The sequence below is a fragment of the Danio rerio genome, chromosome 8, assembly GCF_052040795.2.
Source record: "Danio rerio strain M-AB ecotype USA chromosome 8, GRCz13ab, whole genome shotgun sequence".
In the NCBI taxonomy this organism is placed as follows: Eukaryota; Metazoa; Chordata; class Actinopteri; order Cypriniformes; family Danionidae; genus Danio; species Danio rerio.
In genome coordinates this window covers 41,670,512-41,685,978 of record NC_141028.1, presented here as the reverse complement: position 1 = coordinate 41,685,978, position 15,467 = coordinate 41,670,512, and the positions used below count along the sequence as shown (strand labels likewise).

The 15,467-nt window shown below is 35.8% G+C and overlaps 1 protein-coding gene across 2 annotated transcripts; it reads left to right on the top strand.

The window, feature by feature from the left end:
- Positions 1–1,130: 1,130 nt before the first annotated feature.
- Positions 1,131–15,241, top strand: renbp (renin binding protein). Of its 2 annotated transcripts, NM_001126443.1 has the most exon segments (12): positions 1,131–1,251; positions 1,290–1,313; positions 3,120–3,225; positions 3,521–3,596; positions 3,738–3,813; positions 6,063–6,241; positions 7,309–7,533; positions 9,187–9,268; positions 9,423–9,598; positions 12,733–12,864; positions 12,934–13,021; positions 14,640–15,241. In NM_001126443.1, coding segments are annotated over 10 exon segments (1,212 nt in total). In that variant the 5' UTR covers positions 1,131–1,251; positions 1,290–1,313; positions 3,120–3,124; the 3' UTR covers positions 14,717–15,241.
- Positions 15,242–15,467: the final 226 nt, after the last annotated feature.

Here is a 15,467-nt window from a genome sequence, read left to right as displayed (position 1 = left end):
AAAAAAGAAAACATTTGTTACATTTATTATTACATGTATCAAAGCAAATCATAACATGTATTTTTTAGATCGTAATCTTTAGTAATTCTTCTTTAGCTGGGTAAAGTGAGGGACTTTTTAGCTTTTATGTAAATATTATGGTAACTATTTAGTTTAAACACCTTTTAAAAGATATAGGAGAATGTCCTGTAACAGCTCAGCAAGTATTTTTTGTTTTAAAAAGATGACTAATGGATGTCTAAACAGTCGTCTTGACTAAAACTAGGCTAAATTTGAGATGTCAGTGAAAATCTAATGCCCAGGCCAAAACTAGACTAGTTATCAAATAAACAGAAAAGAATGACTACATAAGATCTGTCTAATCAGTTTGTTTGATGTTTAGTTTTAGCCTATTCTTAGACATCTATTAGATTTTCACTGATAGCCCAAATTTAGCCTTGTTTTAGCCAAGTTGTCTACATTTAGATGTCTATTTATGCAAAATTGTTTGCTGGGAGGGGGCATTTGGCCTTTCACGTGAAATATGTTTAAAAAATAAAAATAAAAAAAAAGATAAATCTTAACATCCTGAGCTGGGCCAATATATTATATTTCAATAATTACTCCTTCAACTGAAATTATAAAATCCTAAAAATGTAAAAAAAAAAATAAATAAATAAAAATTCTGGAACAGAAATGGCACTGAATAGCATTAATGACGCTATTTTGATCACTCGACAAGAAAACGAAAGGGTTTGGTTGTTTAAATCCTAATATTGCAAGTAACTTTAACTTTAGCCTGCTAAGCTGGTAATAGGGTAAAGAGTTAGGTAAAGGGAGTGAATGCATTGTCAAAATTGTAATCTACGTTTCGTCTGAAGTGTAAAAATCAAAACACGTATTATTCATTGCGTAAAAACAAACATTGTTTCTACAATTCAGCTGTAATGTTAACCTCTCTACGTTTGCAGTAATTAAATAGTATCGTTTTTTGCAAACCGAATGGGAGTTGCGCAACTGCAGTGCTTACATGAGCGTAGGAAACACACGCTTGCGTGCTTTCCTGAAGTGTGATTGGATGAGCAGAAAAAGAGCTGGCGAATCATCTCAGGAAAGCCGAATAAACAGGAGCAGCTGTCTGGATGCAGGTCATATGATGCGTCGCGTTTTAACTGATTCTGCAAATTTGAGGAAGAGGCGGTTTTACAGTGCTTTAGTTTTCGCTTTAACTAAAAAAGAAGATTGTTTTAAACACAGTAAAGTACAGAAGAGGCATTTACTGAGTCGGGGTTGAAGATTGAACCCCTACTGCATTTACTTCGCCTTTAAAGCCGGTGAGTATTTTAAAGCCGGTGAGTATTTTATGAAGTGTTTTGCAAGATGGGAATTGTCAAGACGGTTTTGACGTTGAGGTAAAGTTGGTTTGATATTCGCACATGTGACAACTTGTGACAGTCTCTATATTGTTTACCACGATGCTTCCAATATTCGGTCTGACAGTCGCTTAAGTATGACTAAGTATGTGAACAAGAAAACCAACACCACCCCATGGTTTTCTCGTGAAGTTGTGTTTTTGCAACACAGATAAGAACTCCAAGACTTTACATTAAGAGTCATCAATCAATCAATTTCTTGCTAACGTTAGAGCTTTTAATGCATTGAAGCAGATAATATTAATGAAGTACTGAAGACCAGTTTCTGTTTAATCACTAACCTAAACAGCTGTCAGTGTTTGCTGTTTTACCTTACTTCCATTTGCTTGTACCTAGGGCAATGGAGTCTTCTATCTACATGTATTTATTACCATACTGTACAGCACTTGCACCAAAATTAATGGAAAACAACAACAAAATCCAATGAAAGCATTTATATCTTACATTCTGACTACACATATGATCAGTGGTGTAAAGTAACACATTTCAAATACTCAAGTTACTGTAATCGGGACATTTTTCATAGAAATTGTAATTTAGTAAGTAGTTTTATAAATATGTACTTTTCCTTTCCTTTTAGTACATTTTTAGTGCTGTATTAGTACTTTTACTCCACTATTTTTCTTCAACCTGCAGTCACTACTTTCTTTTTTCTTGTCTATGGGATTAGAAAAGTCAGTCCCATTCCTGTTCAAATCACACAGGTGGTAAATCGCATCATTCTGAACAACCTCAAGACATGGGTGCTTTATAAATGCAGCTAACCATTTGGAAGCATTAAAAGTGTCCAAAGAAGTGTCCAAATCCTTACACAGAATGATTGAGAGTCTGTTTAGACCGAATGTCACAGATGAGAAGATGACTTATGATGACTGAAATGGCCTTTAACAATCAATAAATGCACTACAGAATGTTACATTTACATGCACACAAATTACATGTAATCTCATCAGATTTTAACAGCGTAATACTCGTATGTTTAAAAGGGGCTACTTTTTACTCATTCTTTAAGTAATATTTACTTCAGATACTTTTACTCGCACTACATTTTTGGGCAAGTTATGGTACTTTGTCTTGAGTATAAATTGTCAGTACTCTTTTCACCACTGCATATTATATAATCGAGGTAAAGTTGGTTTGATATTCGCACATTCAGACTTTCTCCTTTATAATATAATGTCAAAAAAGTATTGCTTGCAAACTCTAAATAGGTAAATCACACTAGCAGCCAATGACTGTCAAAGTACAACATTGTTCACAGTCAATTAAATAATGCTAATATTGTTATGAAGTCAGACTTACATGTGTACATTTAAAGTACCATGGTAAGCAAATACAAGGAGCATGTCACAAGTTGTCACAGAATGAATTTGTGTATCTAAAACCAAATTTACCTCAATTATAATACATACATATTGGCAAAGGTGTTTAGGCTGTGGTCACTTTCTTTTTAAAGACTAGATTTAATTTGTCTTTGTAATGTAGAATTGTTCTAAAGACCATAATAATTAGATGCAGGATTTACCTGAAAACTGACTGAAGAGGTATAAAGTTCTAAGCACATTGATTCGTTGACAAAGATCAAGGGTCTGTGTTTAAATCACAAGATCATACTGCAACCTCAACAGCGGTATATCAAAACTTTATTGGACCAACTATAAAACAGCCATTATGCCATGGCCCTAAACTGCCTCTTGCCATTTAAAGCAACAATGACTGCAGCAGTGCTGGAAGAGTTTCGACACAAAATCAGGACTGAACTGGACAGAGTTGTGGATTTCTGGCTCAAATATTCCCATGACAAGGAACACGGGTGAGATGATTCACATTTTCATACATGGTTTAGTAGAATTTCCCCTATACTTTTTGTTGTGTTAAATTTGATTAATATACATGCAAATGATGAAGCACTGAAACTAAAAGGGTTTCCTAAAGGGAGACAATTTGTCTTAACATAAATGTTCACGTTTTTAACTGAGCATTTGGAATTTTTACAGATGGCTGTATGATGTGTATTTAGCTACTTTTTCCTCAGTTATTGTTTGTTTTTTTGTCAAGATGATGTATTATACACTTGTTTAATGTTTGTTTTATTCTGATGATCTTAGTGGATATTTCAACTGCCTTGGAAAAGATGGGAAGGTCTACGATGAGCTGAAATATGTCTGGTTGCAGGGGAGACAGGTCAGAGCTTTTCAGACTTTTCATGTTGAAACTTATTATTTATATAACAATCATCAGCTGATGAAGTATTTTAATTGAGTCTTTTTTGGTCAAAGTCGGTGTAAAGTTGATGTGTCAGATGTGTCTTAATGTTTCCACCAGGTATGGATGTACAGCAGACTGTATCGTACGGTGGAAAGATTTCGCAAACCTGAGATTCTTGAGGCTGCCAAATCAGGTCTGTCTATCTCTATCTATCTGTTAGTCTGTGCGTCTTATTATCTGTCAATTTGTCTGTATGTATGTCTGTTTGTCATGTACAGTTGAAGTGAGAATTATTACCCCCCCTTTGAATTTTTTTTCTTTTTTTTTTTTATATTTCCCAAATGATGTTTAACAAAGCAAGGACATTTTCACAGTATGTCTGATAATTTCTTCTGAAGAAAGTCTTATTTGTTTTATTTCGGCTAGAATAAAAGCAGTTTTAAATTTTTTAAACACCATTTTAAGGACAAAATTATTAGCTGCTCTATGCAATTTTTTTTTCCGATAGTCTACAGAACAAACCATCATTATACAATGACTTGCCTAATACCCCCAACTCTGCCTAATTGACCTAGTTAAGCCTTTAAATGTCACTTTAGGCTGTATAGAAGTGTCTTGAAAAATATCTTTCATCATGGTAAAGATAAAATAAATCAGAAATTAGAAATGAGTGATTAAAACTATTATGTTTAGAAATGTGTTGAAAAAAATTCTGTTAAACAGAAATTGTGGAAATGATAAATATTGGGGCTAATAATACAGGGGGGCTAATAATTCTGACTTCAACTGTATTGTCTATTATATCTGTCTGTATATACATGTATTTCTGTCTCTGTTTACATGTCTGACCATCTTGTCTGTTTTTATATGTCTGTCTATATATATTTGTCTGTATATTTAACTGTATATCTGTCCGTTTGTCTTTACATGTTTGTCTGTCTCTCCCCATCTATCTGTCTGTTTGTCTGTCTATCTATACATTTGTCTGCCTATATATGTTCATGCCTATATATTTCTATTTGTCTGTTTGTCTATACAGTCTTTCTGTTTATTTATATATGTATATATATATATATATATATATATATATATATATATATATATATATATATATATATATATATATATATATATATATATATATATATATATATATATATATATATATCTGTCTATAAAATTCTGTATTTCTATGTCCACCTGTCCAACTGTCTATTTGTCTGTATATCTGTTTGTACATGTATGTCTGTTTATATATGTCCATCTGTATATCGTTACTGGCCCGATCGGGGCAGTGCTGCCTTGTCACTAAATTTTAATAGACGGCAACATAACTGCAACATCAAAGTATGAGGCTAAAAGAAAACGTCTGCATCTAAGGTTGTGATTCTGACTGAATCAAACCAGTGGAATCTAGCTTTACCATGAGGCTGATAATCAATGTTCTCTGTAAACCCAGACAGCAAACAGTCAATCAAATGCCTGTAAACACAAAGATATTGTGATTGATTTCTCATGAGAGAGTATGTGCAATTCACAGTGAATATTTATAGCAAGATGAAATGAGCTATCCATGAAAGAAGACCGCTAAGTTTTTTAGAACAAGTTTTTGTCAATACAAGGTGTAGGTATGCAGACTCATAAATCGAACCAGAATAAGCTCATATCTAGTCTTTTTTTTAATGTTTTATCAATTAATAAAATGATACAGCTGATTTATTTTGCAACCATCTGTATATTTATGTTTATTTAAAGAAAAAATAAGGCGATTAAACTAAAATTTCTCATTTGTAATGGATTACAGATATATTTTATATGTTATCTAAAATCTTTCAAAAAAATTTTAAAATCAGATGAATTAATGAAAAATATATATTTTGTGTGTGTTTTCTATATAGTAACTATTAATTTGGGGAAAGAAAAACTAGGGGAGCGTCTTTGTCACTTTACTCTTAGTTGTCACTTTACTCTTAGTTGAACACTTTAGTTGATTGTTTGTATCTCGGCTGGTAATCTTTAAGCCATAACAATGCAGTGTAAGAAAGACTGATGCAAACTAAACTAAAACTTTAACTAGCCAGTGAGCAATTCAACTTTGGTACAGGCTACTGGTCAGTTTGTCCATTTAGATCTGGTCGGTAATATAAAATATTCAATGTTCTACTCTTATACACATACATGATGATACACTACTTAAATGGAATGCTATTCTAGAATAACTTATCTTGAAGTGTCAAAAAATAATAATAATGGCTTCTTGTTTTATAATAAACATTATTTTTGATTAGAAATAGTAATTACAATTACTTGTTAAGAAACTAAACACTGCACATTAGTAGCAAAACATTACAAGTTGTTTTTATTACAACATTTTTATGTAGTAACTATTTCACATGAATATTTACATATACAATAACTACTGAATACCGTCTTTAATTTTAGGTGCTGCTTTTCTGCAAAAATTTGCTCGAGTCGAGGCCTCCCGCAAGCCAGGGAAATGTGCCTTCTGCCTGACAAGAGACGGTCGAGCAGTGAAGGTCCAGAGGACGATATTCAGTGAATGTTTTTACGTGATGGCCATGGACGAGCTGTCCAGGATTACACAAGACAAACTGATGCAGGTAAAACCGTTCGCCAGCATGTCACTTAAAACATATGACATCATATACAATGGAGAATATATGTATTCAACGTCACCATTTTTCTCAGAAAACATATTTCTAAAAGTGCTGTTGACTTGAAATTTTCTGCAGATGTTGATTAACAACTGAAGAAATACAAATATGACAACAAAACAAATATAATTAGTTTACAAATTAAGTTATGTGTAATAAAATGAAATGAGGGGCGAAAGCAGTGGTGCAGTAGGTAGTGCTGTCGCCTCACAGCAAGAAGGTCGCTGGTTCGAGCCTCTGTTCAGTTGGTGTTTCTGTGTGCATGTTCTCCCTGCGTTCGCGTGGGTTTTCTCCGGGTGCTCCGGTTTCCCCCACAGTCCAAATACATGTGGTACATGTGAATTGGGTAGGCTAAATTGTCCGTAGTGTATGAGTGTGTGTGGATGTTTCCTAGAGATGGCTGGAAGGGCATCCGCTGCATAAAAACTTGCTGGATAAGTTGGTGGTTCATTCCGCTGTGGCGACCCCGGATAAATAAAGGGACTAAGCCGACAAGAAAATTAATGAAAATGAAATGACACAGGAAAAAAGTATTGAACACATGAAGAAAGGGAGGTGTAGAAAGCCCAGACAGCAGCTGAAATCTCTCAGTAGTTCTTCAGCATCCCTCTGCCCTTCATTGTAAATTAATGTTAGTTGCTTCAGTCCAACATTGCATTATCAGGAAGATGACCAGAGTGGACATTTCAGCAGGACAATGATCCAAAATTAAGCCAAGGAAGCTCTTAAATGCTTTCAGAGAAAGAAGCTCAAGCTGTAGAATGGCCAATCACCTGACTCGAATCCAATAGAAAATAAAAAATAAAGCTCAGTTTGGATAGATGGATAAATCCCACAGAGGGATCAAAATTTTTACACACTTTTGAAATCTGTGAACAAAACTCACACCTGAGCAATGCATGTGACTTCATTCTCCATATGAGAGGCTTCTTGATGCTAAAACTACTGGTTATGTATTAGGTTGTATATATTTTATAGTCAGGTTGCCAAATGTTTGCCCCTGTTCACCCTAGGCAGATGCTGAAAGCATGATGGATCAGCTGGTGTTCTGGGTTCAAACTGATTCATCATCACTCGGCCGTCCTCAACTTCCTGGGGATCTACCTGTCAATAGCATGGCAGTTCCCATGATGCTCCTGTGCTTGGTAGATCAGCTGACAGAGGACAGACCAGAGGTTGCAGAAAAGTACAAAGATCTGAGTGGATGGTGTGTGGAACAGATTCTACAGCATATACAGGTCAGTAAACATGAAATATAAGCCTTCACTAAGCTTAAAGAATGTATTCACTCCAAAATGAAATTCTGTTAGTAATTACTCACCCTTATGTCATTACAATAATCTTAAGACCTTTATCTTCAGAACAAAAATTAAGATATTATAGATGAAATTTGAGAGCTCCCTCATCCACCATAGACAGCAATGATAGCAAGATGTTCAACGTCCAGAAAAGGAAACAAAACCTTCTTAAAACATTCTGTCTCACTGCAATTATTTAAAACTCCTAGATTTCTGTCAACATTGTTTATAAATATCTTCCACATCAGAGACCATTTCAAGGTGCACATTTACTACTGGCATTACAGCACTAGGGTATCACATTGCTGACACTAATGGCAATATGTTGTACTGTATGTAATAAATGCACACCTTGACCTGATGCAAGGAGAGGTTGTATTTACTGTTGTTTTTTTTGTGTGCTACAAGTGTTTTTGGAGCTTTATATGATTACAGTTAAACCACTAAATTCACATTAAATATTTTAAGAATTTTTGGTTCCTTTTCTAGACTTTGAATGTCTTGTGATCATTGCTATCTATGGGGGTTGAGGGAGCTCTCAAATTTCATCTAAAACAGAGAGATGCCCAGACTAGGGGCCCGCATGCCAAAGTTGGCCCATGGTAACCTTGGATTTTGCACGCCGTTCCATTTGAGAGGAAAGGGGAAATTTGGGGGAGGGTTGGGTTAACGCCTTTTAATACACTTGGTCATTTTTAATTTAACATGACTTTTCATTTGTTAGTTTTATTTTTAAGAAACAAAAAAAGAAATTCAGTATTTCAATTAACTGTAGTAAATGAATCCAATTAAAAATAAATAAATGAATATACTGTTGCTCAATGCATGGACCACAATTCAGAAGTCATCAGAAAGCAAATCAAGGCAAAGGCAGGTTCAGCTTGACTAGTGTTTTCAGCATTAAAATTAAATGGAAATCTTATGTTTTTATTATAAAAGGTTGGTTATAAAATATAATATGTATATGTAAATGTTTTCTATTTATTTTGTAGAAAATTAAGAAATCACCTTGGCGGTATTGTAAAACAGTTTGACTTATTTACAGTCGGCCCACAGCCCTCAGTCAAGTTAGGTTTTTGGCCCTTCATAAGAAAAATTTTGAGCACCCCTGATCTAACATATCTTGATTTTATTCTGAAGATGATTTGAATGGGCACCCTGGTGGCACAGTGGATAGATTGATCGCCTCACAGCAAGAAGGTTGCTGTTTCGAGCCTGGGTCAGTTGGCATTTCTGTGTGGAGTTTGCATGTTCTCCCCATGTTGGTGTGGGTTTCCTCCAGGTGCTCCAGTTTCCTACACAACTCAAAGACATGCGGTATAGGTGAATTGGGTAAATTAAATTGTCCAGTTTATTCCGCTGTGGCGACCCCTGATTTATAAAGGGACTAACCCGAAAAGAAAATGAATGAATGAATGAAGATGATTCCAAGATGTCAGGAAATTGGAGTAATTAATAACAGAATTTTCATATTTGGGTGAACTAATCCTTAATTGTGTGAACCTTCTTCAGTGCTTCAAATAGCAAAGTAATGGAAATTCGTAGATGAAGTGAACTCCGAATGATACCTGATCCAAAATTCTTTCATCTTAGAGAGATGGAAAAGCCATTTTGGAAAATGTCACTTTGAATGGAAAGGAGCTTCCTGGCTGTCAAGGGCGGTTGCAGAACCCTGGTAATGGAACATTTCAAAATAAAATAATCATTGGCGTCATAACATATTAATTATTGTGCGTTCCCTTTAAGGATTAGCTTGTTTGTTTTCAGCATCTGGTAGGTGTCTTGTTAGAGTAAATCCAGCATGTTCATCCTTTAATGTTTCTCTCTAGGTCATGCTCTTGAAGCCGGCTGGTTCCTGCTGAAGTACGCGCTCACAAATGGAGATGTTCAGCTGCAGAAAACTGCAGTGGAGAAGTTCATGGAGGTTCCATTCTTCGCTGGATGGGACAAACAGCATGGTGGCCTTTTCTATTTCCTGGATGTAGATGGTCATTGTCCGACCCAGGTTAGACTATGTCTTTGATTCACAGTCGAGCTGGTGTTGGATAGAGTAATAGTGATGGAAGAAATTAACTAGCAGCAAAGACTATAGAATAAACAAGACATGTCACTCGTATCATTTTAAATGGGGAAAAACGGTCAATATGGCAAATAAAGCCCACCTTTTAGTACAGGAGCCAATCATCGATTGCTATATGATGAATAAAGCCCGCCTTCTAATACAGGAGCCAATCATCGATTGCTATATGATGAATAAAGCCCGCCTTCTAATACAGGAGCCAATCATCGATTGCTATATGATGAATAAAGCCTGCCTTTAGTACAGGAGCCAATCATCGATTGCTATATGATGAATAAAGCCTGCCTTCTAGTACAGGAGCCAATCATCGATTGCTATATGATGAATAAAGCCTGCCTTCTAGTACAGGAGCCAATCATCGATTGCTATATGATGAATAAAGCCCGCCTTTAGTACAGGAGCCAATCATCGATTGCTATATGATGAATAAATGCTGCCTTCTAATACAGGAGCCAATCATCGATTGCTATATGATGAATAAAGCCCGCCTTTAGTACAGGAGCCAATCATCGATTGCTATATGATGAATAAAGCCCGCCTTCTAGTACAGGAGCCAATCATCGATTGCTATATGATGAATAAAGCCCGCCTTCTAGTACAGGAGCCAATCATCGATTGCTACATGATGAATAAAGCCCGCCTTCTAATACAGGAGCCAATCATCGATTGCTATATGATGAATAAAGCCCGCCTTCTAATACAGGAGCCAATCATCGATTGCTATATGATGAATAAAGCCCGCCTTTAGTACAGGAGCCAATCATCGATTGCTATATGATGAATAAAGCCTGCCTTCTAGTACAGGAGCCAATCATCGATTGCTATATGATGAATAAAGCCCGCCTTTAGTACAGGAGCCAATCATCGATTGCTATATGATGAATAAATGCTGCCTTCTAATACAGGAGCCAATCATCGATTGCTATATGATGAATAAATGCTGCCTTCTAATACAGGAGCCAATCATCGATTGCTATATGATGAATAAAGCCCGCCTTTAGTACAGGAGCCAATCATCGATTGCTATATGATGAATAAAGCCCGCCTTCTAATACAGGAGCCAATCATCGATTGCTATATGATGAATAAAGCCCGCCTTTAGTACAGGAGCCAATCATCGATTGCTATATGATGAATAAAGCCCGCCTTTAGTACAGGAGCCAATCATCGATTGCTATATGATGAATAAAGCCCGCCTTTAGTACAGGAGCCAATCATCGATTGCTATATGATGAATAAAGCCCGCCTTCTAGTACAGGAGCCAATCATCGATTGCTACATGATGAATAAAGCCCGCCTTTAGTACAGGAGCCAATCACCGATTGCTATATGATGAATAAAGCCCGCCTTCTAGTACAAGAGGCAATTATCAATTGCTATAGACTAATGATACTCTGGGGGAGGAGCTCAGAGGAGACGTGAGTTTCTGCTGATTTTGTGTGATTTGGACGTTTAGAAATGCAGCTAAAGACAGTTGTTTAATTTTATATGCGATTCCTATGAAAATTCCTAATATGAAATTCAATGGTAAGCTTGGCAAGCAGTTTTGGAGAGTTTGACATTTCCCCATTCAAACAGAATGCCCGAACATACTGCCCAAGAGGCGTTTTAAAGATGGCTGCCGACTCATCTTAAAGGGGACTTTGCTAGCAGTCAATAGATGCGTTCGACTTCATGCAGCTCTGCGCAGATCAATCAAACTCTGTCTTAAGAAGTTTGTCCGGCTTGACGCTGCGCAGACATCTTGTGATTGTCACATGTGGCATCAAAGTACTGTGACAGCGCTCCGAGATCAGATGATTGATTTAGCCAGTGCAGCATCTAAGGAGCGACTGCAGAAGCTGCGATGACGACACCGATATTACATGATTGGCCGAGTTCACCACATGACAACAACCACATGCATTTCAGATTTATTATTGGACAACTTCCGTCTCACATTTTTTTAAACAAACGATTAACTTTTTATGCCATCTCTATCTTGTACATCATGCTTAGACTTTAAATATTGTACTGCAGTAGGCCAAATCATCTTTTGTTAAATAATTAGTTTATCAAAGCAAGATTGTTTGCAGCTGTTTATTTTCAACTATTTTCATACAGACCCTTTACTGTATACAGCTTCACATACAATTTAAATGATAGATTTTTAGTGGATAACCAAATATCAAGACTTGTAATATAAAAGTGATCATTGATCATGCCACCCCTTAACATTTTCTTAACAATACATTTATCTTGTCAAGCCGTTTATAGCTGATATAGCTAGCTTTTTCTGTGAAATGTCCACTGAAAGTGTAGTTCACTTATTTTGGGAACATCCTTTTGTTCAATCTTTTTGATTAATAAATAATTAATCTTGCCATGTGATCTGTCATCATGCAGCAAACTACGAGCCCGAGGTGTCTGACCTGACATCCTCGTTTTCAGCTCCGCCCCCACTGGGCTAATCTCATTGATTGTCAGCTGCAGCCGTGGTTCAAGTCGAATGCATCTAAAGAGATCAGCCATGCGCAGTTGTGGGCAGAATCAATCAAGCCATCTTCAAAAGATTTTGTTTCGTACTAGAACTCCTGACCAAAGGATAGTTCACCCAACCATTAAACAATTATGAACACCGAAAGGGTCAATTCACCCCAAAATGAAATTGCAAGATGAAAAGCAAGTGGTTCCAAACCTTTACAGAGTTCTTTCTTCTGTAGAACACAAAACAAGATATTATGAAGAGACCAGCTGTCATTAATATCAATAGTAGGAACAAAAATGACCGTGGTGGTCTTCTGTAGTTCTGTGTGTTCAACCAAAGAAAAAAAATCTGTAAATTCTCGTTTTAAACTGTTTTAAACTGTTCAAACCGGATAAATCAATGGCACAGACATGTTCAAAACTGGCTACTTCTAAGGGCCCTTCAATTGGCTTTATTTCATGTGATGGGCATAGAAGGCAATGCAAGTAGCCGTTCTGAGGAAATGATTTTTGTGTGTCTATTTCTTTTGGGCAAAGACATGAGCTCTTCAGGGTAGAACTCTACTAATATGCATTTGTGTGTGTGTGAACAGTTGGAGTGGAATATGAAGCTGTGGTGGCCTCACTGTGAAGCACTGATTGCGTACCTGATGGCGTACAGTCACAGTAAAGAGCCTGTGCTACTGGACCGGTTCAGATTGATCTACAGCTACACCTTCAAACACGTAAGACATCTATTTCACACACATCTCAGTATTTAGATACTTTCTGATCCCTTGTATTTTTTGCTCCAGTTTTCTGATGAGGAGCATGGCGAGTGGTTTGGATATCTGAATCGTCAAGGTGAAGTTGTGCTCGACTTTAAAGGAGGACCCTTTAAAGGTGAGAGGATGTGGAGTATTAGCTTCCACCAGTCATTATTTATTGGCAACCCGAGGCCTGTAATAACTTTTCTGAAACCAAAAATTCAGAGTTGATTAATTGAACTGAGTAGGTTGATTTTAACTCAGGTAGTCAAAGGAACTATGACTATTAAAACCATGATCAATAGAGCTCTGATATGATTCTAATTCACCATGGCAGCAAGACCCGAATAAAGTAATCCACATACTTTTCCCCCCAGTATGACTGCAACCATAGTGGATATAATCATGTATATCTGTGAAAAGAGTTTTGAAAATTGCCACATTAATGCATAGACTGATTACTTTTAACCACAGTTATAATGCAAGGAAATTTGCAGAAAAGTAAAATGATTGAACCCACTGTGTATATACATTTTATATTTAAATATTCAGATTGATCTACTGCTAACAAAAAAAAAAAAAAAAAAAATTCAGATTCACAAAATGAGCGCTATTATAAAAATTACAAAAAGGCAGATTTGGAAATTGAGATCCTGAAACGGAGTCTTGAAGTGGAGTGTACAGTCAGAGATGAAGTACTTTGATAAATATGAAATGCCAATAGAAACAAGCTGTCGAGTTTATATTTGTTAGCAAACATTAAACAGTATTTAATGGTTGAATAAATCAAGAAATTGTGGCATATATTTTGACCATCTACAAAGGAACACAGCCTCCACATCTCAAGGCCATTTTAGTCACTTCGCTGATGAAAATGTTTTTTTTTTTTTTTTTAATGAATCTGATGTATGGCCATATATACATACATAAAAATAGTTTATATATCGTGTAACAAAACAAGCACATATTTGTAATTTTTATGGTTGAAAATGAATGTCATTTGTGCAAGTTTGGATTTATACTCCCATATATGAACTATGGGGTGACACGGTAGCACTGTGGGTAGCACAATTGCCTCACAGCAAGAAGTTTGCTGGTTTGAGCCCTGGCTTGGTCAGTTGGCATTTCTGTGTGGAGTTTGCATGATCTCCTTGTTTTTGCGTGGGTTTCCTCCAGGTGCTCTGGATTTCCCCACCAGTCTAAAGACATGTGCTACAGGTGAATTGAGTAAGCTTAATTGGCCATTTTGTGTGTGTGAGTGAATGAGTGTGTATGGATGTTTCCCAGTGATGGGTTGCAGCTGGAAGGGCATCCGCTGCGTAAAACATATGCTGAATAAGTTGGTGGTTTATTCCGCTGTGGTGATCCCAGATTAATAAAGGAATTAAGCCGAAAAGAAAATGAATATCAACTACAGTAAAGCTGCTTCAGATCAGGATAGATTCAAAGTGTTGTACCATAATAACCCAGTTAAAGTGACCTACCTTTCAGAGATGGGACTGACTTTGCCAGCTTTCTCAGGTTTTCAAAGAGAATAGCAAAGAGAAATAGACTTCTGCTGTAGGTTTTTCTTTTACCTACTTGAATATGTCCCACAATAAAAAGGAAAAATATTATAATATCTGGCTTTTATACTTTTCCTGATCATCCTTGTAATCGATTTGAGCTCATTCAACATGCTATTTCAAGCAGTGAAGAAATGATGACTTTAACAACCTTGTTCAATATTTACCCCCTTTTTTCCCACCATTCAGGCTTCTTCCATGTTCCTCGATGTCTCTACATGTGTGAGAAGCTTCTGGACAGTCTTCTTGACATACAAGATGCATAAACATGCACATGATGATCATTTAGGATAAATGCAGTTCTACAGTTTTATTGATATACTTTTAAGCATTCTAATGTTGCCTTTTACAACATTAACGTCAGCTTTAGATTAAGTGTAAACTTGTCATTTTTTAGTTTTTCTGTTTAGTATGAAAAAGGGACCATGATCTTTTAATTGTCATTTTGTTTATTATGGCCAGTGCTGTGTTTGCTAAGATGTGAAGAGTTTTTATTAATTCCTACATACAACACTCTCATATTCGGTGATAAGTAGGCCCATCTGGAATTTGTGTGTGCAAAATTCCACAGATTTTTAGCCCATCATTAATTCTGTTTATAAACTTGAGTAAATGTGTGTAAATCTAGATTTATTCAGTTTTTCAATTAATTAAGAGTTATATTTTAATTAATGTGCAAGTGTTCGTCTGATTTATGTACAATGCAGTTTGTACAATAATATTTTGTGTCTTTTACTACATATATTATGACAAACTTGCTTTATTAACCAAATAAAGTGAATCTAATTGGATTTACATATTAAACATTAAATAAAAGTAAAAAAAAAATATATATATATATATATATATATATAATTTTTTATTTCATATATTAAGGTTTTAGTTTTGATACTTCCAAAACAATTCCGCAGAAATCTGCAGACTTTTACCAAAATTCTCTGCAGAAAAAGTAAAAAACGTCCGCAGATTCCGTCTGGCCCTAGCAATAAGTTGAAACTGATAAACATCCTGTTTTTT